The 21,015-nt window shown below is 47.7% G+C and overlaps 8 protein-coding genes across 17 annotated transcripts in view; 4 read left to right on the top strand and 4 right to left on the bottom strand.

Moving 5' to 3' along the window:
* H257_17889 (hypothetical protein) overlaps positions 1-1,701 on the bottom strand; it is a 4,094-nt gene extending 2,393 nt beyond the window's left edge. For 2 of the 7 annotated variants that reach the window (XM_009846848.1, XM_009846846.1), the window contains exons 1-2: positions 1,353-1,701; positions 819-1,309 (exon numbers count right to left, since the gene is read on the bottom strand). In XM_009846848.1, coding sequence (XP_009845150.1) covers positions 819-1,309; positions 1,353-1,674 — 813 coding nt within the window. In that variant the 5' untranslated portion in view covers positions 1,675-1,701. Of the gene's footprint in view, positions 1-35; positions 162-625; positions 773-818 lie in introns of all 7 variants that reach the window. The other 5 variants (XM_009846847.1, XM_009846845.1, XM_009846844.1 and 2 more) reach the window with 4 other exon arrangements.
* Positions 1,702-3,493: 1,792 nt separating this feature from the next.
* Positions 3,494-3,988, bottom strand: H257_17888 (hypothetical protein; the record flags this gene model as incomplete). The annotated part of the gene is made up of 2 exons (XM_009846843.1): positions 3,494-3,799; positions 3,854-3,988. The coding sequence occupies 2 exons, from the start codon at positions 3,986-3,988 to the stop codon at positions 3,530-3,532; spliced, it is 405 nt and encodes a 134-aa protein (XP_009845145.1). The 3' UTR covers positions 3,494-3,529.
* Positions 3,989-4,923: 935 nt separating this feature from the next.
* On the top strand, positions 4,924-5,616 carry H257_17887 (hypothetical protein; the record flags this gene model as incomplete). The annotated part of the gene is made up of 2 exons (XM_009846842.1): positions 4,924-5,124; positions 5,587-5,616. The coding sequence occupies 2 exons, from the start codon at positions 4,924-4,926 to the stop codon at positions 5,614-5,616; spliced, it is 231 nt and encodes a 76-aa protein (XP_009845144.1).
* A 652-nt stretch (positions 5,617-6,268) lies between these two features.
* On the top strand, positions 6,269-7,166 carry H257_17886 (hypothetical protein; the record flags this gene model as incomplete). Its single annotated transcript, XM_009846841.1, has 2 exons — positions 6,269-6,572; positions 6,661-7,166. The coding sequence occupies exons 1-2, from the start codon at positions 6,362-6,364 to the stop codon at positions 7,164-7,166; spliced, it is 717 nt and encodes a 238-aa protein (XP_009845143.1). The 5' UTR covers positions 6,269-6,361.
* Positions 7,167-7,257: 91 nt separating this feature from the next.
* On the bottom strand, positions 7,258-8,064 carry H257_17885 (hypothetical protein; the record flags this gene model as incomplete). The annotated part of the gene is made up of 1 exon (XM_009846840.1): positions 7,258-8,064. One exon carries the CDS (start codon positions 8,062-8,064, stop codon positions 7,258-7,260), a length of 807 nt encoding a protein of 268 aa, XP_009845142.1.
* A 4,951-nt stretch (positions 8,065-13,015) lies between these two features.
* H257_17884 (hypothetical protein) lies at positions 13,016-16,100 on the top strand. Its single transcript, XM_009846839.1, has one exon. It carries the CDS (start codon positions 13,494-13,496, stop codon positions 14,064-14,066), a length of 573 nt encoding a protein of 190 aa, XP_009845141.1. The 5' UTR covers positions 13,016-13,493; the 3' UTR covers positions 14,067-16,100.
* A 303-nt stretch (positions 16,101-16,403) lies between these two features.
* On the bottom strand, positions 16,404-18,198 carry H257_17883 (hypothetical protein). Its single transcript, XM_009846838.1, has one exon. The coding sequence runs from the start codon at positions 18,038-18,040 to the stop codon at positions 16,673-16,675; it is 1,368 nt and encodes a 455-aa protein (XP_009845140.1). The 5' UTR covers positions 18,041-18,198; the 3' UTR covers positions 16,404-16,672.
* A 138-nt stretch (positions 18,199-18,336) lies between these two features.
* On the top strand, positions 18,337-19,445 carry H257_17882 (hypothetical protein). 4 transcript variants are annotated; one of them, XM_009846834.1, is made up of 5 exons: positions 18,337-18,439; positions 18,487-18,775; positions 18,836-18,971; positions 19,015-19,112; positions 19,160-19,417. In XM_009846834.1, the coding sequence occupies exons 1-5, from the start codon at positions 18,381-18,383 to the stop codon at positions 19,292-19,294; spliced, it is 717 nt and encodes a 238-aa protein (XP_009845136.1). In that variant the 5' UTR covers positions 18,337-18,380; the 3' UTR covers positions 19,295-19,417. The 4 variants fall into 4 exon arrangements, with proteins under 4 accessions (XP_009845136.1, XP_009845137.1, XP_009845139.1 ...); XM_009846835.1 differs by having other exon boundaries at positions 19,015-19,445; XM_009846837.1 differs by having other exon boundaries at positions 18,836-19,112.
* The last annotated feature ends 1,570 nt before the right edge of the window (positions 19,446-21,015 follow it).

Below are 21,015 nucleotides of genomic sequence, written 5' to 3'. Positions count from 1 at the left end.
CTACTACTAGTATAGAGCACGGAAGTTACACCTACCGTAGGTGCACCGCATGGGCATTCCAAATCTACCAGCGACACCAGCACTTCGTCCATGTCTTTGATGCGGCTGAAATTCTGCATCAGGCACTTGTCCGTCATGATTTTCGAAATATCAATGCCCCACTATACCATACAAAGTCCAAGATCAATGCCAATGGGTGCAGAAGCACGCGTACAACGTTCAAGGTCATATATATATATAATGCTCTCAGGCCATATTATATCTGATCAACACGGTTCCCACACTTATATATATATATATTTGTACATAAATCTATATTCAATGGATACAGACAAAACAAACAATATATATATATATATAAATCGTTATGTTGACGTACAGCATCATGGGGGCAAATGAGTTGGCGTACAACGTTCAAGGTCATATATATATATATATAATGCTCAAGGCCATATTATATCTGATCAACACGGTTCCCACTCTTATATAATATATATATATTTGTACATAAATCTATATTCAATGGATACAGACAAAACAAACAATATATATATATATATAAATCTATATTCAATCGATACAGACAAAACAAACAATATATATATATCGTTTTATGTCGACGTACAGCATGCATGGGGACGAATGGGTTGGCGCAGTGGGAACACTTGCACTCGATGCCACACAATTGGCCCGCTTTGACACATGCACAGCGGGCATTTCGGCATTTTCCCGTGCATTTGCATCGGATAGTGCCTTTCGAGTCGGGAGATTCCTACGATTCGTTGGGATTATTTCCCAATTTCCCCATGGTAGGGTACCGTGATTGGTGCCAACAACCCACTAGCTGGCTTCGTGTCGGCAACTACGACGACCGACGAAGGAACTTTCTTCGAAGGCCGCCGCGTCGGCTGGACGTGGGGGACAGGAGTGCTCTCATACTGCACAAATTCTGGCGAGATGATGGCCTTTCGCTTGTTGGAATCGTATGCAGAAGCTGGTGGTATCATGGGAGGTTGAGGTTGGGAAGCGCTTGACGGGACGCTGTTCTGCGGCCACATGTTGTACACCGTGGACGTGAGCAGCTTCTGAACGGGTCCTTCCGACTGCGGGGAAGGCTGCTCCGTGGGGGGTGGAGGGCCAGGCGCGGCTACGGGCGGTCGAAACTGCGGAATGTCCTTCCACTGGTCAGGGGACGTGTCTGCCTGGTGGTCGTCGTAGTTGTTCTCGTTGAAGGACTTCCAATCAATCGCCTCCCCACGGAACTCGTCTTTGACCATGCCTGCATTCGACGACATGGGAGGAGGCACGTCTACATGACGTGTTTGACGGTAGTGGTGCATGCATGTACGTACATGGCGACAAGAGGGCGATGTCGAACTCGGTGAGAGCACTAAACGTCCCCGACCCAGACGTTGCGTTAAGGGTATGCTGCAGCCAGTGTAACGTCATGGGCGAGATACCAATCGAGGATGGCGATTCAGTCGACGACGACGATGCCGTGGGGTCGAGGATCAGCGACGAGAACTCCGAGTCTAGCTCGTTCACGGGGCTCACCCATGTGCCATCACCATTATCCCCGTGTTCGTTCTCTGTCACAGTTCCTTCCGTGTGCTGCGCTTGGTCGTCCTCGGCCATCAGCGCTTCCACGGACGGAATTGTGCCGGGGGATTGCATCTTGTCAGTGTTCTTGCAATCGAAGCGATGGAAAAATCGATTATCCGGATGATTGTTTCGCAAACATACAAGTTGTTGCCCTGGATCAACTTCCAGTATCCGGACGATCCGAATTTCAGCAGGAATGTTGTGGACTTTTTATTATTGCCAAGTAGTTTTCAGAAATAGCATGAGCCAATCAAAATCGATTTATCACTTTTTTTCACGATTTATAGTTAGAAAAAAACGTCAAGTACCTCTTTTTCTACTTTTGGTACAGTGAGTTGCGTAAAAATCGCAGAAAAAGAGGTAAAAAAGTACTAGTAGAAAACTGTAATATTAATATTATGCTTTGCACCTTTTTTGGCAAATCCAGGGTTAAATTCATTGTTTAAAATTTTCTCAGGCTTAAATAATGTCTAAAGTAACTTGAATAACGGTTGGGTGCGTTGTTTAAAGTTACGTGATCGAATGCGACGATTGGTTGGTTGAAGGTAGTTTTACTAGCAAGTTGTCTGCCGTTTTCATTACTAACCAATAACGAATGGTTACCCGTTGGTAGAATAGATGTATTTGATAGGCTGCTGCTACTATATAAGCCAATGTCATTTCTGGCAAACAACTTGTGTTACGTGAACATGTCAAGGTGCTTGCCGCAATGAAACTGAAGCAGCTATGTCCACATACAGGACCTCCCAACCGTGATCACTACAAACGTTAACTACTCCGACTAATTTATAACGTTACGGATATAGTTGGGCTAGTCGTCGCTCTGTCCAATGATTCAAAGCTATGCCACACCTACAACTCTTGATGTGCTCTAACCTTAGCACTGTACGTGGGGAAGGCAACGGCGCACTACGACTAACGATGTATAGTACTCCCATTTCACATCCTAATTCGGTATGCATCGTGATGAACTGGTGGTTGTACGGCGTAAGTTGGCCTGGTGCTGCAACTCGAGTAGTTAGCAACTGAAATAAAGTAAGGGTTGTCTTATTCTGCTGAAATGCGGAACTTGGGTTTAGCGTTGTTTTTGTCTTGAATCGGGCTTATATTATTTTAAACGTCTGGTTGTTTAACGCAGTGAAACAACGGGCAAACTACATGAAAAGCACAATACTTGGAACCACTTATTCATTTGCTAAAAATATCTACTTGGAACAGGCCTAACATGTAAGCTTACAGAATACTAGTACAGCAGGAACGTTGTCGACTTTTTATTGACATACTATTAAGTTACTTATGGTGCATTTCATCTAAAGACTACAGATCGGCCATCCTCAGGAGGAGACGTTTTACTATTAAACGCCTCGGTTATTTCAGTTAAACCCCCGTAATGTTGACGTTAAATTATTTTACTTTCGTTTTTTTATCTGGTAAATAGGTTAAACATCCTGAATAATCCGAATACAATATCGAAACGTTCATACGGATAAGTGCTGTATACAAAGACCAAGATATACTTGATGCTCCTTTTCGGCCAAAATGTGCCTGGCTCCATATATTTCCATACAAAAAGGCTGGTTGGTTTAAATTCTATTACTCGATCAATTTTTCACCAATCGAAATTTTGAACCGTAACTTCTGTTGGTCTTGACCAGTTCTATCGTTATTACGGCTTATTTTCCTAAAAAATATCTATACAAAGTTGGAATAGCTGTCGAAAGACAAGGCATTTTTTTGTAGTCTTTAGTTGAAATGCACCATATTACTTACTGTACATGACGGCTACGTTACATGGTTAGTGCACTTGATGGTACTAGTAAGCAATGCTTACTAGTACCATGTAGCCATTGTATTTGGAGCTGATTTGACGGCAACCACACAGTAACTAACATGCACACAATTATTCGTCAATTTATGCATATGAATGCTAAAACACTTTATGTTTCTGGAGCTCCTTCAGTCGTTGGGTTCGTCGCTTTTCCCGCGTGGCCAACTTAATATGCGACTCCCGAGCATTGGTGGTCTCAATGTGCCACCCAAGCCGTTCGGCCACAGCCACAAACCCGCCGTGTTTCTTTCGAATGGCATGGACTAAATCATGTCGACCGATGGCCTTGAGGAACTGGGTGTCTGGCATCTCCGTCTTCTTTTTCGACGGTGACGACCGCAGAGGCAGTTGCGCCACGGCTCGCAGCTCCTGGGATATCATTTCAATTCCTGTTCATCAAACCATGAACGATGCTATACGTACAGCGACCATGATGTCAAAGTTTCCAAGATTCAGCTTCACTGGTGGCAGCAGCGGTGGTGCTGCCACGTCAGAGGGTCCAGCCGCATACGTCCGTCGCCCCAACGTCGACGTCGCGCCAATCACTCGTCGAAACATGACTCTTGAAATGGTTATCCGGGACAAGGACTTGTTTATCCGGACAAATAACGATGTCTCGTTCGGTTAATATCCGTAACGTTTTCTGAATCTCTTACTTCGTTGTGAATATTTCATTTCCGCATCTTGAATTCTTCACCGAAAGTTTTACTTTTGCCACATTTCAGATGAGTTCCACAACCCTAAATCTTATCTCAAACGTGCTTCCAAAAACTCAAAGCCACGTTTGGCTATTGTAACGTTCGTTACCTCCAATAGCCAAACTTGTTTGGTACGAGCAAAAGTATGGACAGGAACGATTTTATGTTTCGGAGACACACGTCCTTACTACTTGTACTAATAGTACTTTACACTATTAGTATGTGCGCATCTTGGTGGAGGAACCCCAGGGTTGGCACCGTCAGCACGAATCGTGCACAATAGGAACATTTCGGAGACGAGTATTTCAACTTCATTGTAACGAGAGATTGTGCAAATGGGAATATTCCAGTGAGAAAATTCGGTGCATCCACTGGGAATTTCAGCCAAATAAATTTCCAGTCAAAAATATTGACTGGACAAATCGTTAAAACACGCTCACAACCATAGCATCACGGCAAGCAGGTCAGCTATAGACAAAGCAACCCTACCGCTTCAAGACCCAGCATGATGCAGATCTCATAAAGGAGTTACAGTATTCACCACATACCCACTCGACAATACAGTACTTAACGGGTGCACTCAAATCACTCTGGTTTGTACCTACCGGTAGTGCATGTCTGCTCATTTGCAAAAACTTGAATATATTTCCAATAGAAGTATTGGATCATATCCTCAGAATACTAGTATTCCCATTGGTAAAATCACTGATCGGGCACTTATTCTCGGACAGTGGTAGTGACGTAGAAATGTTTCGTGTGTGAAAACAAGCAAAACCAACCAGTTGAACATTTATCATGGATTGCAAGGACGAGAATTTGGCGGTACGCAACGGCGTGCGCCACCAAGGCATTTACGAATGGAACGGCGACGGCCACATTCTCGGGATTGTGTCCAGCCGCCATCACTCCCATCAAGCAGGCTCCAAGGCCAGGCGAAATTGGCGCTGCGGCAACTGTGGCGCTCGAGACCACATCACCATCGACTGCAGTGGGCTGGTGCGATACACTTCCAGACCATAGTACACAACTCTACACACGCCGGAGTAGAAACTTCGCTTCAACGGTGTAGTAGTTCCGTGGATATTTATGTACTAACGTTACGTAGTAAAAAGTAGCTATGCGCGATATAGGCCGACCGAGACCTGTCATTGTCCGTTGGAAGCATTGGTGTTGTTTGCCCATGACATGTGAAATGATAGGCGGCAATAATAATGTATTAGTACCGTACAGGGATACATACAGTTTCGGGTTTCTACATACTGTACTACGTACAGAACTACCTTTGAGTAACGTTACAGAACAATTCCTCGATTAAAACAGTGGTATTGTTTCTTTTCTACATCTCACGCGTGTTTATTTGCTCCCTGACCAGCTCACCACTTACTTGGGGTTAAATGCATCTCAGCGGTTAGCGACTGGTGTTGCAGTTAACCCCGGGGATATTACAGCTAACGTTAGCATTATGCGTACTCGCGGTCCCAGGTTTAAGGCTAGAGAGTGTATCCGGATAGCATAATTCCCTCTTAATATTAACGTTACTATTGTATTACTAGTAATAGACATTGTCAAAGGGATTTCTGTGAAATGAAACTGTGGTAAACAGGGAATTATTCCTTTTGCACTAACACTAAAGCGTTCATTCGCCACACCTTTACAGTTATGCAGTGCGTGAAGATGGTGTCGGCTACCAGTGACAATCTTGTGCAATGCCAACGCGACTACAAACTATGGAAAAGCGCATAGCCTTTCTACAAGGTGTTGGGATGACGATTTTGTTCCTTGTCCAATGTCAAAATTGGCCAGAGACTGAACCAACATACTACCGGTAGTTAGTAGTACTTGACCATGATGATTCTCGTGATGAAAAAACGCACTTTGGTCAAAATTGATTTCGACTTGGCAGGTTGTACAGTAGCATCGCATATGTACAACTCGTTAAACTGACTACTTACTCCCCCCACCCACAATGGGTTAACTACCAGACTTCGACTTGGCAGTTTGTAGCATCGCATATACGTACACAACTAGTTCAACTACAGTGGGTTAACTAACCGAGGTTACGCAGTCTCTAATAACGGGTGCTACTCTACTACTGAAGTTTCTAGTATTATTGTGACCGACAGCATCAGTGTGCGTTCATCCAACACCGATCAGACACATGGTTTCCGTGCCCGATCAGCTGGTCTAACCTCCTCTCTACTCACTGTCATTTCCACCCACAACCGACCGGCCGATGAGCAACCTAAACAGCTCCAACGTCACCCTTATCCATCCTATATGCACATCGTTGGCATCCTGCCTCGCGTTTGGCAAAGTATCATGCGACCGCGCCTCACAAGAGTGCCCTCCCTGCATATACACTGACGCCAAAGGACGGTCCCTTTGCTACGCCCGCATCACTGGCACCGTGTTGTGCCCGTTTGTCAACACCACCGCAGATTGCAGTACGTACGTACGATTGTCCGTCCACCCCGCCAGTGATTACCCCTACCACCACCTTGTATGTCATTGTCTGAACTCGATCTCCCACAGGCACGTCAAACGATACATCGTCGAGCCTGGTGTTGGTGAACAAGACTAGTAATTCCTTCCCCAAGAACAAAACCGCATCGACATACTTCGTCAACACCACCGCCTCGCCCGACATGGATGCCGCCGCCGCCGCCTCCCACGGCAGCATGTCCTCGCTCAACGTTGGCCTGGTCGTGACTGTGGTCGTTCTAGCCGCCGCGATCGTCGTCATGCTGGTCATGTGGATCAAACGAAGCCGGAACGTCAGCCGTCGTGGCATATTCAGCGAGCCGAAACGGCCCCACTACCACAACAACCGCGAGATTGTGCACATTGGGTCTAACGTGTTTCACAGTCAAAACCAGAACCAGCGACCACACCCTGGCAACAACACCAACGACTACCTTACGTCCATCAACCGACTGCACACACCCGTGCTCGGCGAGCCAATGACCCTGGGGGGGGGCTACTCGCAAGATTCCTCCCCTGTCTGGCGGATGAGCACGTCGTCAAACATTCTGCGTTAACTGACTCACTCGTCTCTTTGTCGTGTCGTCCTAATCTACCTACTACTAGTATTACTAGTAGTACTACTACAATTCGTACTACTCATATCAATCAAAACGCCCCCGATGGCCGGATAAGGGTTTGGTTGTCGTCTTCCCGTGGCGACTCCATGATGTGACACAACGACACGGACCGACTAGAGGCAATGCTGCTGGTGTTGTTCAGGGTGTCGAAATACCCAACGACCAGTGGCGTGGTCATCATGGTGGTTGTCATGGTAGACGACAGGTGTAGTTGGGGCGACGGGCTTGGTGGGTAGAGCGTGAAAGGAGTTGGGTCTTGGTAGTCGGGCGGGGAGCACGAAGAGCACGAATTCTTGACGCCATGTATGGGCATGGACGGCGTTCGATGATGATGCTGGGCGGCGCTTGACTTGGTGTATTGCGTGTACTTGAACACAGCGACGGCAAGCGCGGACGCCAGCACCACCACAACCACCATGAGCCCAATGCTCAGACCATTCCAGGACGAAGGGTCTTCTTCTTCCCGGACGACTGTGGTTTGCGAGTTGGATGTAATGTGTGGACGAGGTGGCGTAAGAGTAGTCGAATCCCCGTGGATGCTTGGTGTTTTGTTGCGGAGGGGTGGCACCGACGACGTCTCGCCGCCGCTGCAGTCGGCGGTCGTGTTCAGAAATGGACACAGTTTCGTGCCTGTGATTTGGTCATAGCACAACGTCTGGCCCTTCGTGTCAATGTAAATGCAAGGCGGGCAGTGCTGGATGTTGCGGTCGCATGGGACTTTGCCGTACGCGACGCACATCTGAAGCGATGTACAGAAGTCCTCGGCAACTTGGGCGGAGCTGTGTGGCACGACAATGGCGAGGACGGCTGCTACGGACGACGCGAACCAGGCCATGGACATAGTTTGACAAAATGGTGAGAACCACAGGTGACGCTCGTTGGCTTGCGTGATGGGAAGAGATGCAAATGAACTACTGTGCACCGCGATATGGCAATGTGTTATTGTATATACCAAAGTGTATTGGCGCTTCTGATCAGGAAGGTTTGTGAGTGCGTTGTTTGGTGGACCAAGGGTTGCTACTGGATGACACCGCGTCAAAATGATGGCAAACGTTAATACGTTTTGGCAAGTCTGCAAGAGGCTCATATCCCATGAGAAAATAGGAGTAATTCCCCAATTTAAATAGAGGTATTTCTCAGGATAGTCCATCCCTGTCCGATATTTCTCAAGATCGTCCATCGAGAAATATTATTATTCCAAAGGAGAGAAAGCAATTCTATTGGTCAAAAGTAAATCGAGTCAAAGAGTAAAACCACTCGAACTCATTTCACGTTTTGCGGCCGACCACAGACTTTTGGGCAGGCGACAGTTGCGCACAGCCGTCCTGGTCCGACGATGCGACACCGGACACATGAGGTAGCGATTGCCATTCACTCTACCTGTATGCCAGGCTCATCCTCTTGCCTGTGCGCAACTGTCGCCTGCCCAAAAGTCTGTGGTCGCGACCAATACAATGTAGATAACGGATATAAATAAAACCTAAACGTTAAACTCCTTAAGATGGTACTTTGAACAAGGAAACAGACCTTTTGTCTACTACGGAGTATTAATAGTAATCAGAACGGTTTAATTTTACCCTAATAACTTTCGAGCAATATTTCTCATTTGGTATATATTTGAACCCGATTTGCACCAAGATTACATTCTCTGCTAACGACACTTCGAATGGGTAACTTATTAGAATCGATTCGCAGTTTTTTTAATGACCAATTTCATTTAAAATGGATGAAAACTCATGTATTTCGAGCCACTTATGTCGTGCCTGATTCTGACAGACACATACAATAGTACTATTAATCGTACACAGGTAACAGTGTTACGGCCAGTTTATGTGCACTCAAATTGGCCAATGGAATTGCTTGAAGTTTTGAATAGCCAATCGAATCACTTAAACCGTCCGTCCTATTTTGCCTTGACTGGAGTGGAAATTGAAGTAAATCAACGCCAAGCTGAAGTCTATTCAAGCCGATTAAATAATCAGAAGAATGCCAAACCTTTCGGCTTCATCCAGCACTTTTCAGAATTGAAATCCCGGTCGTGAGAGACACGAAAGCTGTATTCTACGACGAGGTTGCTTTTAAGTGCACGACTCTCTGATCATTAAAATTGGATTTCTAGTGAAATTCTTTACATGGCATGTATACCCATTGTCAATGCAATAACCTATTTTGACTGACAGTGAGATACAATTGTTCAAGCCTCAACAAAGTGAAACCTATCAATCATCTTCAATCAGAGGTAGTAAAGGCTAAAACTCAGGCAATAATATGAGTTAATCCGTTGGGTAAGTACGTAGCTAAAGCTCGTAGGTACGTGAATTTAAATCAATAACGTTACAATCGTGTACTCACCGAACGAAGAAATGTACCTCCCCAATGTACTTCCCCAATGGATTAACTCCAATAATATAAACGGCCAAGTGTCCCGACAAGGCTCGATTGAATTTGGGAGGCTTGATGGGAAATAATTCCCTCATTAACACTGTAAAACAGCTCCACTGTTGTTTTGACCCGAAATACTGTTTCAATGAGGGAATTATCACATCCGGATATACCTTTTCTTCACAGTAACTCTGTAATCTGGGACTCCGTCCTACCCCCGGTGAGTACACCCGATGATAAATCCCCGGGGTTAATGCATCGCTAGTGGTTAGCTATCACTAACCACTGAAATGCACTTAACCCCTAGTTAGAGGTGAGGTGGGCCGAGCATACAAAGTTCCATAGAAACACTCAAATTGCAGTGTTTACAGTACTGAGAAAACAACAGTGAAACTGTATTACAGTAAATGAGGGAATTATACCTTGATTGGCGAAAGCACCACTTGAGACATGCTTTTTGTTTTGTGAACGTTACCATGTTTATTAATACTTAGTTACTAGTATACCGGTACAAAGCATAAGCTAATTGGGTTAAGAGACAATTTATACAGACTTGCTCCTTACGAACCTAAATTTATGTTCAGGGCGGGTCTCGATGTCATGATACTACGTAGTAACTGACACAAAATGGCCATTTTTCCAAGAAAAGTTGCCAAAATCGAAATACTCGAGATATTTGGATCCACCAATGTTCAAGACATTATACAACAATTTTCTTGAGTATCGGGTGTTTTATGGAGGTTCGTGTTCACACGTGAAAGTCTTGCGCTTCACATGTCCATCGGACATGAAATAATATTTCGAAAATTCATCTGTCATCCAGACAACTTCGCAGATATTTCTGTTCTCCTTGGTTCAGTACAATTCCCCGATTAAAGCAGTCCCAGTGTTGCTTTTCTCAGTAATGGATGTTTATCTTATGGATGAATATGATCACTTTGCGGACAGCCGACAATTTCAGTCGGACATATACTTGACATTGGTATTGGACTTAAGGGGATCATATTTTGTCCGAACGGTATATGTCGGACATACTTGTGTGTATTGTACACACCCGTCAAACTAACTTTCTTGGAACTTGTTTCAAGGAAGAACGATCAGCTATACAGTTGACGACAGAGCATCCGCACCGCAGCGTAGCGGAGGTCGTGTGTATAATTTTGTGCAGCCGGTGCCTTGGCGAGGAGTGAGCCCCAATTGTGCACTTCACAAATGTCCAATCGATTCCTCTTGTCGGGAAAAGCGGCAGGTAGGCCGCAGGCCGTGCCGCTACCCGGACAAGGCCTAATGTACAACTAATCGCATTTAATGCGTGGGGAAGTTCCAAGTAGTTTTTAGAAATAGCATGAGCCAATCAAAATCGATTTACTGTTACCTCATTTTTTTCACACTTAGAAAAAGACGTCAAGGACCTCTTTTTCTACTTTTGGTATAGTGAGTTGAGTAAAAAATCGCAGAAAAGGAGGTAAAAAAGTAGGAAACTATACTGGAACCAATTTTTCATTTTGCTAAAAATATCTACTTGGAACATGCCCTGTTCCAAATACAATCAAGTTCGTGCCCGAAGCAAATGTCAAGCAAATATTTGCCCGAGTCGTTATGGTATGCGATTTTGTATCCCCTGACCACTTCACCTCGTACTGGGTGAAGTGGTCAGGGGATACTCATTCGATACCTAACCACTGGTGATGCATTCACTGTTAACCCTGGGGATTTAGCATTTAAGTACCGGTACTGTATATGTATGTATGTACTCACCGAGGCGGAGTGTAATGTTTATCCCGATGGTATTTTTCCCTGTTAGTCAAGTAGTAGGACTATTTAAAGGGTATTTATTTCTCAGGATCGTCCATTCCTGTCCGATATTTCTCAAGATCGTCCATCGAGAAATATTATTATTCCAAAGGAGGGAAAGCAATTCTATTGGTCAAAAGTAAATCGAGTCAAAGAGTAAAACCACTCGAACTCATTTCACGTTTTGCGGCCCTGCCTTCAAATGGTTTTTTTCTTCATGGGTTCAACGCATGTAAAGCATTTATAAATCTGATTGGTGCTAAATCACGAGCGCGTTGCCGTATATAAGCCAGTAGTTTTAGTTTCTCAAAATTCATATTATAATGCATTTATATCACGATTTGTATTGACCGTGCCGGATCCAAGCAGACCCCTACAATAAGAACGTCGTCACTGTGACGCTAAAACTCTAAAACTTTAATTTTTCAGTCAGATTTTAGCGTTTTACAGTTAACCAGCTTGGATGGTGGATTCGCCCACTGACTTGTTCTCATGTTTTGCCCTGAAGTACTTTGATCCAGGGCCTGTAGTTTGTTGTTGAGGCATCCCTCGTACATCCACACGAATAGAGTTCAATCGCAGTTTGAAAACCGGTGTGAAATACCCGTAAGATGAAATGAGCTAAATCATGCAGCGCGGTCCCACTTTAGATCTGCTTTTAGAGTTCTGGGTTTAGCGTCATGGGTGGGGATGCTCAAAGTTAGTACGAAGTACTTCGAAGTACTTAGAGTATTATAAATCCCACGGGTGGATTTATCGAATGAGATTTATTCGGATAATGTACGGATAACAGCGAGATTTAATGGAGTCCCAGGGATAAATCTCAATTTCCCCACCCATGAGATTTATTCCGATTCACACATAAAGGCCGCCGCACTCTGACTACATGTAGCTGCTACGAGTGCGGCACCAAATGAAACCCACATGACGACTGTTACATCACATTCAATCAAACGTTACAGTAGAAATCTATCATGTCGAAGCGCATGCCGCAGTTCGACGCCGCAAATTATCTCACTCGTCACTAAAACGATGGAACACACTTGAGCTTATATTATCACAGCATGCGTACAATTCTCATACCATGAGCTAACTGTGACATGGACTCTGATAAAACATTCTACGCGGTGCTCACTAATTCGTTTACCCAGCTGATGCCGCCATCACCGCCCTCACAATCGGGGCGACTTGGTTGTCGCTGCGATGGTGAGGGCTGTGGCGACGGCGTCAGCAGGGTGGACACATGGCCATTCGGCGTAGGGCTGTGACAGTCGGTGGTGTTCAGAGGTCCAATTAAGCATCGACAGGGGTTATCGTACATGTGCACAGTTCACTGCGCCGTCGCATCGGGGTTTCGGGGTTTCGGGGTTTCGGGGTTTCGGGGTTTCCGCGTTGAAATTGCGCGTTGAGTTCAATAAAATGGTAATTTTATGTGATGAAACTTCATTTTACTATACCAAATATTGCTTTGGATTATTATTTTGATATTACTATGAATCCGGATAGCATAAATCTGATGGATAAATCGAGGCGAAAAAGTCCTACTGTATTGTAGAATTTGAAAAGCATCGAGAAAGAGCAGATTCAACAACCCTTTCTTGATCATATTCCGACCTCACTTAGTATTTGTATGCACTAGTTTTGGCCAATGAATCGCTCGTCCATCCTAGTGGGTTAACATTACATACACTACTGTATCGTAACCAGCGCCATCAATATAGTGTACCGGGTACAACTAGGTTCTACACAATGGACAACCAACCGGTAGTACGTACTACTAGGTAGTACTTAGTACTAGGGTAGTATTGATGAACACTCAAGATGCATCATATGCATGGTCATCCAAGGGGAGAGCAGCGCTTGAGGTCCAAGTTGCTGTGAAACGGGCGACATGCGTACTTGCACTCGAGGGACTTTCCATTGCAGCACGTCAACTCGTCTTCCAACACGTGCGCCGTCGTGTACTTGGGAAACGTCTTGGCGCTAATCACCGGGATCACCGTGACGCCGGCGCACGCCTGGTACGGCGCCGGCTGCCGCTTGGCTGGGGCGTCTTGAAACCATGCGAGCTGGGCACATGTGCCTTGGATGCGGCGGCGGGTGTCGGCAGAGCACGGCTCGTCGCACCGCTCGATGCCAAATGATCTCGTAACTGTTCGGGCTGTTGCAATCCCTTGTGTAACCGTCGAAAACGGCAGCGTACACGTGAGTGTGAGTTTCGTCCATGCGGCACCCGGGAGTGCCGTGAGGGCCACATTGTGCTGGATGACCTCTGTGCCTGACGTGTTGTCCAGCCAATCCGACGACGCCACGGATTCCGTCGTGTCGTACTGCCACGTACAGTGGAACCCTCCAAACTGCCACTGGATCTTGACATCGAGCGCGTCTTCAATGGGTTTTGGCGGCGGGGGGAGGTCGGGGGCCGGGGGAGGGCCAAAGTCGCAGGTGATTCCGCTCGAACATCCCTCGCTTTCGTTGGTGGCACAGGTGTTGCACTTGCGGGGGATCGTGTTGGCCGCCTTTCCCACGCACCGATGGGCGTTGAAAAGTGATACCACGGCTACTTTGGTGTTGCGATACAATTGGACAGATACACTAGTATATTGTCCCTTGAGTTGTTGGCACTTGTCCAACACTGCGCACACGTCGTCGTACTTGTAGCACACGCCCTCGTTCAACCTCATAAACGAGTCGGGTTTTCCCGTACACGATGGGTTTTTCCCGTACACATTGTACGTGATGGTTCCAAGCTTGGGGGGGTTGGGCGGAGGTGGTTGGGGGGACGGTGGAGCGACCAGCATCCGACCGTCGAGCATCGCCTTGAACGTGTCCGACGTCGGATCAAAGCGAAACTTGCACACGCGAAAGTCCGACTGCGGCACTGTGCACGCGTTCTTGGACGACCCACACGTCCACAGACTTCTCCACCACGCATCAGTCACCAACGCCGCGGTGCGGTGCACAAAGATCGTCCACTCGACCTGTTGGACGCGGCCGCACGCAGAGTGCCCTTCAAACACCAACCTCGTCTCAAAACGGGGAAATGTCAATTCGAGCGAGTCGTCGATGCGCTGCCACTTGTTGTCGAATGTGTTTTTGACCCGCCAAAACACGAGTATTTCGTTCGACTTCGTCTCAAATAGACCTTGGACTGCCGCATCCGTCGACAGATCCCCTACAAACGTGAACAAGTCGTGCACGTTCACCTGAAACTTGTTGGCGCAAAACGTGTCGTAATCCTGGGGCCATGCCGTCGTGCGTTCGCACGCCACGTCAAAGTGCAGTTCCTTGGAATTGTCCGACGGCAACTTGTAGTTGGCACCTGGAAACACAGCGGTAGGGTTGGGGATGAGCTTCACCTCCCCGTGGGTCCAACCCGAAGCGGGCAATTTCAACTGCACCGTCGCGGCGGGGGCCAGTGTCGGTCCGTCCAGCGCCAACGTTTGCGAAAACGCACACTTTTCCAAGTCGATTCCCGAGTTCACTGTGCCTTCGCACACGCGAGGGGAGGTCACGCCAACGTCGCACGTGTATGGCGTATAGTATTCTCTCAAGCTGACGCTGTGGGTACAAGTCCGGGTACACAAAGAAGGGGGAGGTCCATCCCCCCCAACCACAACAAGGTCTCCGTTCTCGTCGATGGGGTTCGTCGTTAATTTGGCCCACTCCGCGTCGGACAGAGGCTGAGACAGGCATGTAAGCCAATGGCCCAAGGGGTCCAACACGGCCGACTGGCTGTCAAACTGGTACGTGCGCTGGGTCTCAAAGAACGCGGTGCGTTCGACAAACACTTCGTCGCAGCGGTTGTCGCTGCACGCATTGTTGGTGGCACCTACACGGTACTGAATCAATGCGTTGACTTGGTTTTGGTAGCGTTCCAACGCCGCAGCCGAGTACGCCGTGGATGGCTTGTCACTGCAGTCGGACGGTTTCGTGTTGGTGGGGCGATAAGTATCTGTCACGGACAAGCACGTGGCACACTTGCGCGACTGGACAGAGCCATGACCAGCTTGGTCAAAGTCAAATGCGGTTAAGGCCAAGCGGTACACGCCGGGCGTTTGCGGCAGCTTGTTGTACAAGATGGTCGGTCCATTCGATTCAAACGTTTTGTAGTCGAAATCGACTATTGTTGGCTTCGCTTCCGCAGGGAGCACGTTCGCGTTGTCGCTCAAGTCGATAGAAACGTCGACATGGACGTGTGGGTTTGGCTTGATCGAGTCGTACGGGGGGGGCGCTTCCAAGTCGTAATGGTAAGAACTTCGAGGGTACGGAAAGTACAAACTGTCTTTGTGGGCAAACACATTGGGAAAGCAAGTGTCCAGACCGTCGACGTTGACCGTGTCCTTGGTGATGTCAATATCCAGGGCGTTCCGGTCAGACCCTGGCACACGCCACTCGCACTCTGGGTACTCGTCCGGTCGGATGTCATCGTCAGCCCCGTTAGTCCCTATAGCATATGTGTCGTCCTGCAGCAGCAACTGGTTTGAATTGCTGCTGTGGTGTTGGTGGTGATTGGAGCGAGCCAGGACCCAGTCTACCCGCGCTTGGGCCATCGCCCCGGCCGACGCCACGACCAAGCCAAGCCGTCGCAGCATGATAAAAGCAATCGGGCAATGGGTAACTCGGCGACGGTTCAGCCCGACGAACAACGACCTTTCGGACTAGGGCCTAGGGGAAAGAGATTCTTAAAGAGGGGGTTATTTAGTAGATACGGTAGACGCACAAAATGTATGGGTGCGTGAAACACCTTGCATAGGTATCCCTTGCTATAAACCACGTTAACAGACGGAAAGTTTGAGTCCTAATGTTGGTTACATGTAGGTATAAATAGGTAGTAGTACTGTCTTATGTCATACAGTACCTATTGACCATCCTACTTCGACGTAAAAGCGAATGGCTGGGGGAAATACTCAGTTTGTTTGTAGCCTCCAATACTACTACGTACAGCGTACTACTAGTATGCCGTAGTACTGTACCGGCGGTAATCACATCGCCATTTCAGGCATCAAATTCTGCGATAACATTAACGATATACTGCAGCCTCATCGGATGAATGGGTGACGAGTTATGGCACTCACAAAGTAGGCCAAGCTGGACCGGAATTACATGAATCACCTTATACTAGTGTCTCGCCCGTCGTGACCACGATACTGCAAATATATGACCCCATCCCACTTGTCCAACAAAGGGTAAAGTGCCCTTTCAACCTGTCGAGAAGGACCTGTCCGACCTAGGGATGTATGTGTACATGAACGGTACACTTTTCGTTATCTACTGGGCAGCCACGACGACGACATGGAGCGGGCCGGAGGGTCCCTCGGTTTAAGGAACGATGGGGGCTGCTGTGGGGGTGGTGTGTGCCGCCGTGCTGAAGGTGGTGGGTAGTTGTGGTGGTTGGAACTTGCGTTGGTAAAGGTGGTCCCGCTAGTATTACTACTAGTAGTACTCGGATACGACCGGGACCACGACCGACGACGACCATCCGCCGACGCACTGCGACTGCCACCAGAGCCCCCACCTTCCGATCCTCGTCGGTGGGGATTGCTGGGCAATTTCCTGGGAAACTCCCCAGATTCTTCGACCCGGGGATCACCGACATCCCACAAGGACTTGCGTTTGCGACGGGAGCCCAACGCATTCATCACGGGGGACGCCACTACTGGAGCGGACGGGGAAATTTCCTTGGGAACGATCCCATCCGAGCCTTCAATGGGCACGTGTTCTTCCTGCTGTACACGAGAAGATGCTACGGACGGAGCGGCAACGATCGAGTCAATGGGCCCACGCGGTGATAAGTCGGTTGAACCAAGGTCGACAACCACCTGTGGGGCGACTGCGGCGTTGGTGGGGCTGTTGGCAGTGTACTCGCCTTCCTCTGCTTCGGTTTCGTGGGGAAGAATCCCTTGGAAAGTTGGACGGGAGTTTGGGATTGTGCCTTTTACAGCGGATGGCGGGTGAAGAATACCTTGGGACTCCTGTGGGAGCGGCGGCGCTGGGAGTTCGATGGTAGGGACAGTCGTGGCTGCCGATGTCGCGTGGTGGTCCAAATGAGGTGGGTGGGTTAGTTGAGAGGATGGAGCGTGATGTGGACTCACGAGGTGCTGCGTACTGGAGGCTGGTGGAGATGTCGATGTTAAGACTTCACCCATTGCATCATCTGTCCCTACGACGAGAGTCGCGGAGGACGTGGTCGAGGTAGGAACGCTGCTGCTGTTGTCTGGTGCTATGGTGAGAGGCTCTTCATCGTGACCCAGCCTTGCTACTTCGGCTTCGCTGTGGGAGCCCTGGGGGCCTTGGTGGTGGTGAGTTTCCCATCGACTGACCCACTTCTTCCGCGGCGGGACAAATGGACTGCTGCGCATGAACTCGCTGCTCTTGTGCAGCGTCAACATGCTCGTGTGGTAGGTGCTTTCGTTGTTGCCGAGGCTAGTAGGCTCGTTGGTCGCAGCCACCTTGCCAGGACCTGTCGAAGGTGTGTCATCGTCGCTGGGCGATTGCTTGTGCTTCTTTTTCTTGCGCTGTTGTTTGAGGGTCTTGTCCGAGCTGTTGTCCGACAGACTCAGCTCATCCTCTTTCTTCTGCATCTTCTCAATGGACGCCCAGATCTGCGCCGTCTTGCGCGCTTCTCGGCTCATCGTTGATGATGATGGCTTCAGTGACTAAAGACGGCACGATGTCCAAATCTTCGCCCTGTCACAACGCATACGTTGTCATGTATTATATTTAGTAGTGCTATTTGTGAATTGAATTACATACAAATGTCAAGATATCGTTTCCAAAACGAGTAGTTTGGGTAAAAAAGCCAGTCGCAACCAGAATTATATTCTTATCCCATACAAACCTCAGTATATATTTGATGAATCTGGTTTAAAATAGAGACATTTGATTGGCTAAAGTGAGGCGCGGTGACAATCCTTATTGGCAAGGTTTCCCAGAGAATCGCGCGGGGTGCCATGTCCACCGTCCTCTTCGATTATGCCGTCATGCGAACATGCACCTGAAGGCATCACATTCGACCTAGACGACACCCTATGGTACGTCGCATCGTTCGCACAGTCAGCCTTGATGGCTTCTGATACAGGTGCGGCAAGGAGACCCTGCAGAAGGCCACCCACGCCTTCCACGACCACCTGGAGCGTTCGTATCCTCTGATCACTCAATCACTGTTTCAATCGACATGGACCAACGTGCTGTCTTCGACTGACCTGCGAGACTTTACTGCACTGCGGCAGGCCACTTTGAAGCAGTGCGCCGAAAGCGTCAACTACAACGCAGACGACGTTGTATCGACGTCCATGCGCGCGTTCTTGGCCGCGCGGAGCTCGCCGACGTTGTTTGACGGCGTCGAAGCCCTCCTCCAACGTCTGCAGGTAGGAATGCCACTCGCATTAGAGGTGGAAAATTGAATCCGTTTCTGCGTGGTATCGTAGGCACGACAGCTCCGACTTGGCGTGGTGACAAACGGCAATTGTCAGCTTGAGTACCTCCCATGTGTCCTTCAATCAGCTTTTCAACGTGCCTGGGTGGCCCCTGATTCTGTCCACGGACACAGCAAACCACATCGCGGTATACTTGAATGGCGACGTACTTTGCTAAGTGTGAACTGTAGCCTTATTCGACAAAGCGCTGTCATTGCTCGAGCTTGATGCGTCCAAGGTGGTGCACATAGGCGACGACTACGTGTGCGACATCACTGGCGCGAAAAGTGTAAGTTGAACCTTGGAGTTGCTCAGGAAAGTTCGTGTGCGGTGTAGGTTGGCATGCGCACTATTTGGGTCACTTCAGAACGAGAAGTAGATGTATCCGCGTACCCCAGTGCGGATGCTATCGCCAACAACATTGTTGACATTTCCAACGTGCTGCAGTCGTGGTTGAACGACGAACTTTAAATAGTGTGGATATATATGATGCCAGCGAGAGTTTTGGTTCCTATTGTAGCGAAATCCACAATCCATACCGATGAATGTCAAAAGTACTAGTATTAGTTATGTCCAAATATTGTATTCCATGGCCCACCACAATGCACATGGTCGAGTTGAACTTACTTCGAAGTATGTACTAAAGTACTACTACCTCCATCCGAAAAAGAATGTTCGACTTCATGAATTAGCAAAATTAGACAGGAAGTTTTTAAAAATATGCTAATCAAACTATACCATTAGAACCAGGAGAGTGAGCGTTATAAAATAGTATTGAAAAACCATGCAATTTTAGTCAAAATCTTGACTGAAAACTCAAATCTGCGCTTCATAACCAGAGCAAGTATAGTGTCACATGCACGTTGACTGGACTTCAAGAAAATCCGGATAATATCCGCAAAACCCTGATAAGGGATAACAAAACCAACTCGGCGGGAAAATTTGGTGCTCAAACCACGTCATGAAGGAAGGTGCTGTCGCTGGGTATCGGTAAAGTTCTTCTTCTTGGCTGGAACCAAGAAGAAGAACTTTACCGATACCCAGCGACAGCACCTTCTCCAACACCTCCTCAAGGTCAGTTTGCCAAATGGCAAGCTTCCATACGGCACTGTGAAGCGCATAGCTTCTCTCTTTACTGTTAACTGTGATTCAAGAACAGTTAATCGCATTTGGTCTCGTGCTTGGGTTGATTGCTCCGGAGTGCAAGAGATCTGTGCCGATGTCTCTTCGCGGAAGAAGAATAATTCTGGCCGGAAGCTCAAATATAAGAGCCTCGCTGAACAGCTGCGAAAAGTACCAAAAGCAAGACGTACTACGCTCAAGTCCACATCGAAAGCAATGAGACTACCAGCGTCCACGTTGCATGACTACTGCAAACGGGGTGTCTTCGCAAAGTACTCCAGCCACGTGAAGCCCTTGCTGACCCCCGCGAACCAAGCCGCGCGTTTGAAGTGGGCTGTTGACTTCGTCCACAAGGATGTGATGGAGATCCTGCAGCTTAGAGTAAAGTTTCGGATTGTATACTAGTAACGTTATCTTGCTTTTTGTGTGGATTTGGTACCAGTAACAAATCGGACATTCTGTTTCGGATTTGAATAAACTTCAAGTCGGACATTCTTTTTCGGATGGAGGTAGTACTACGTAGTAATACTGTACTAACGTTAGTATGTCTTATGTACAGTAGTAGTACATGTACTACGTAGTACTCCGGAGTAATAACGTTAGGACTATTACTACCACTGTAGTACCTGTTACGTTATGTACTGTACAGTAGTTAGTACTGCTATGTAGTCCCAATCTACTTACAGTATCCGGGAAATCACAACTAGCCACGTCATTGACTTTCATGTTGTATTTCAATACAAAAAGCAACACAAAATGTGATAACTTGCTTGTAAGCTTCCATGAGATTTTTGGAAGTCATCCAATATTGCGTGTCACGTCGACCAAACAGTATGTACAAAACCCCAACCGTACGATGCAAAACATGTCATGTATTATTTATTATGCAAGATATCAAAAGCATGCAAGAAAAGCCACACGTATCCGCTACGTCTTCGTTGGACAGTGATACGTTTGTGTGTAGTGGTGGATTTAGGCCAAAAGCTGCATGTACGCGTCGTCCAAGTCGACGCCCGCGGCGGAGGACTTCTTGGCCGACACGGCGGCCACGACTGCGACGGCAGCGAGGA

This window comes from Aphanomyces astaci (genome assembly GCF_000520075.1).
Source record: "Aphanomyces astaci strain APO3 unplaced genomic scaffold supercont1.126, whole genome shotgun sequence".
Classification (NCBI taxonomy): domain Eukaryota; phylum Oomycota; class Saprolegniomycetes; order Saprolegniales; family Verrucalvaceae; genus Aphanomyces; species Aphanomyces astaci.
Note: the sequence above shows the minus strand (reverse complement) of the source record. Positions and strands in the feature narration are given on the sequence as shown.

Bases quoted from the DNA above. Each gene is read 5' to 3' on its own strand.
- H257_17882 (XM_009846834.1), top strand. From the start codon at position 18,381: ATGCCGTCATGCGAACATGCACCTGAAGGCATCACATTCGACCTAGAC. The intron at 18,776-18,835 runs GTAGGAATGCCA...GTGGTATCGTAG, and splicing joins CCCTCCTCCAACGTCTGCAG to GCACGACAGCTCCGACTTGG. The intron at 19,113-19,159 runs GTAAGTTGAACC...TGTGCGGTGTAG, and splicing joins ACATCACTGGCGCGAAAAGT to GTTGGCATGCGCACTATTTG.
- H257_17883 (XM_009846838.1), bottom strand. From the start codon at position 18,040: ATGAGCCGAGAAGCGCGCAAGACGGCGCAGATCTGGGCGTCCATTGAG.
- H257_17884 (XM_009846839.1), top strand. From the start codon at position 13,494: ATGCGGCGGCGGGTGTCGGCAGAGCACGGCTCGTCGCACCGCTCGATG.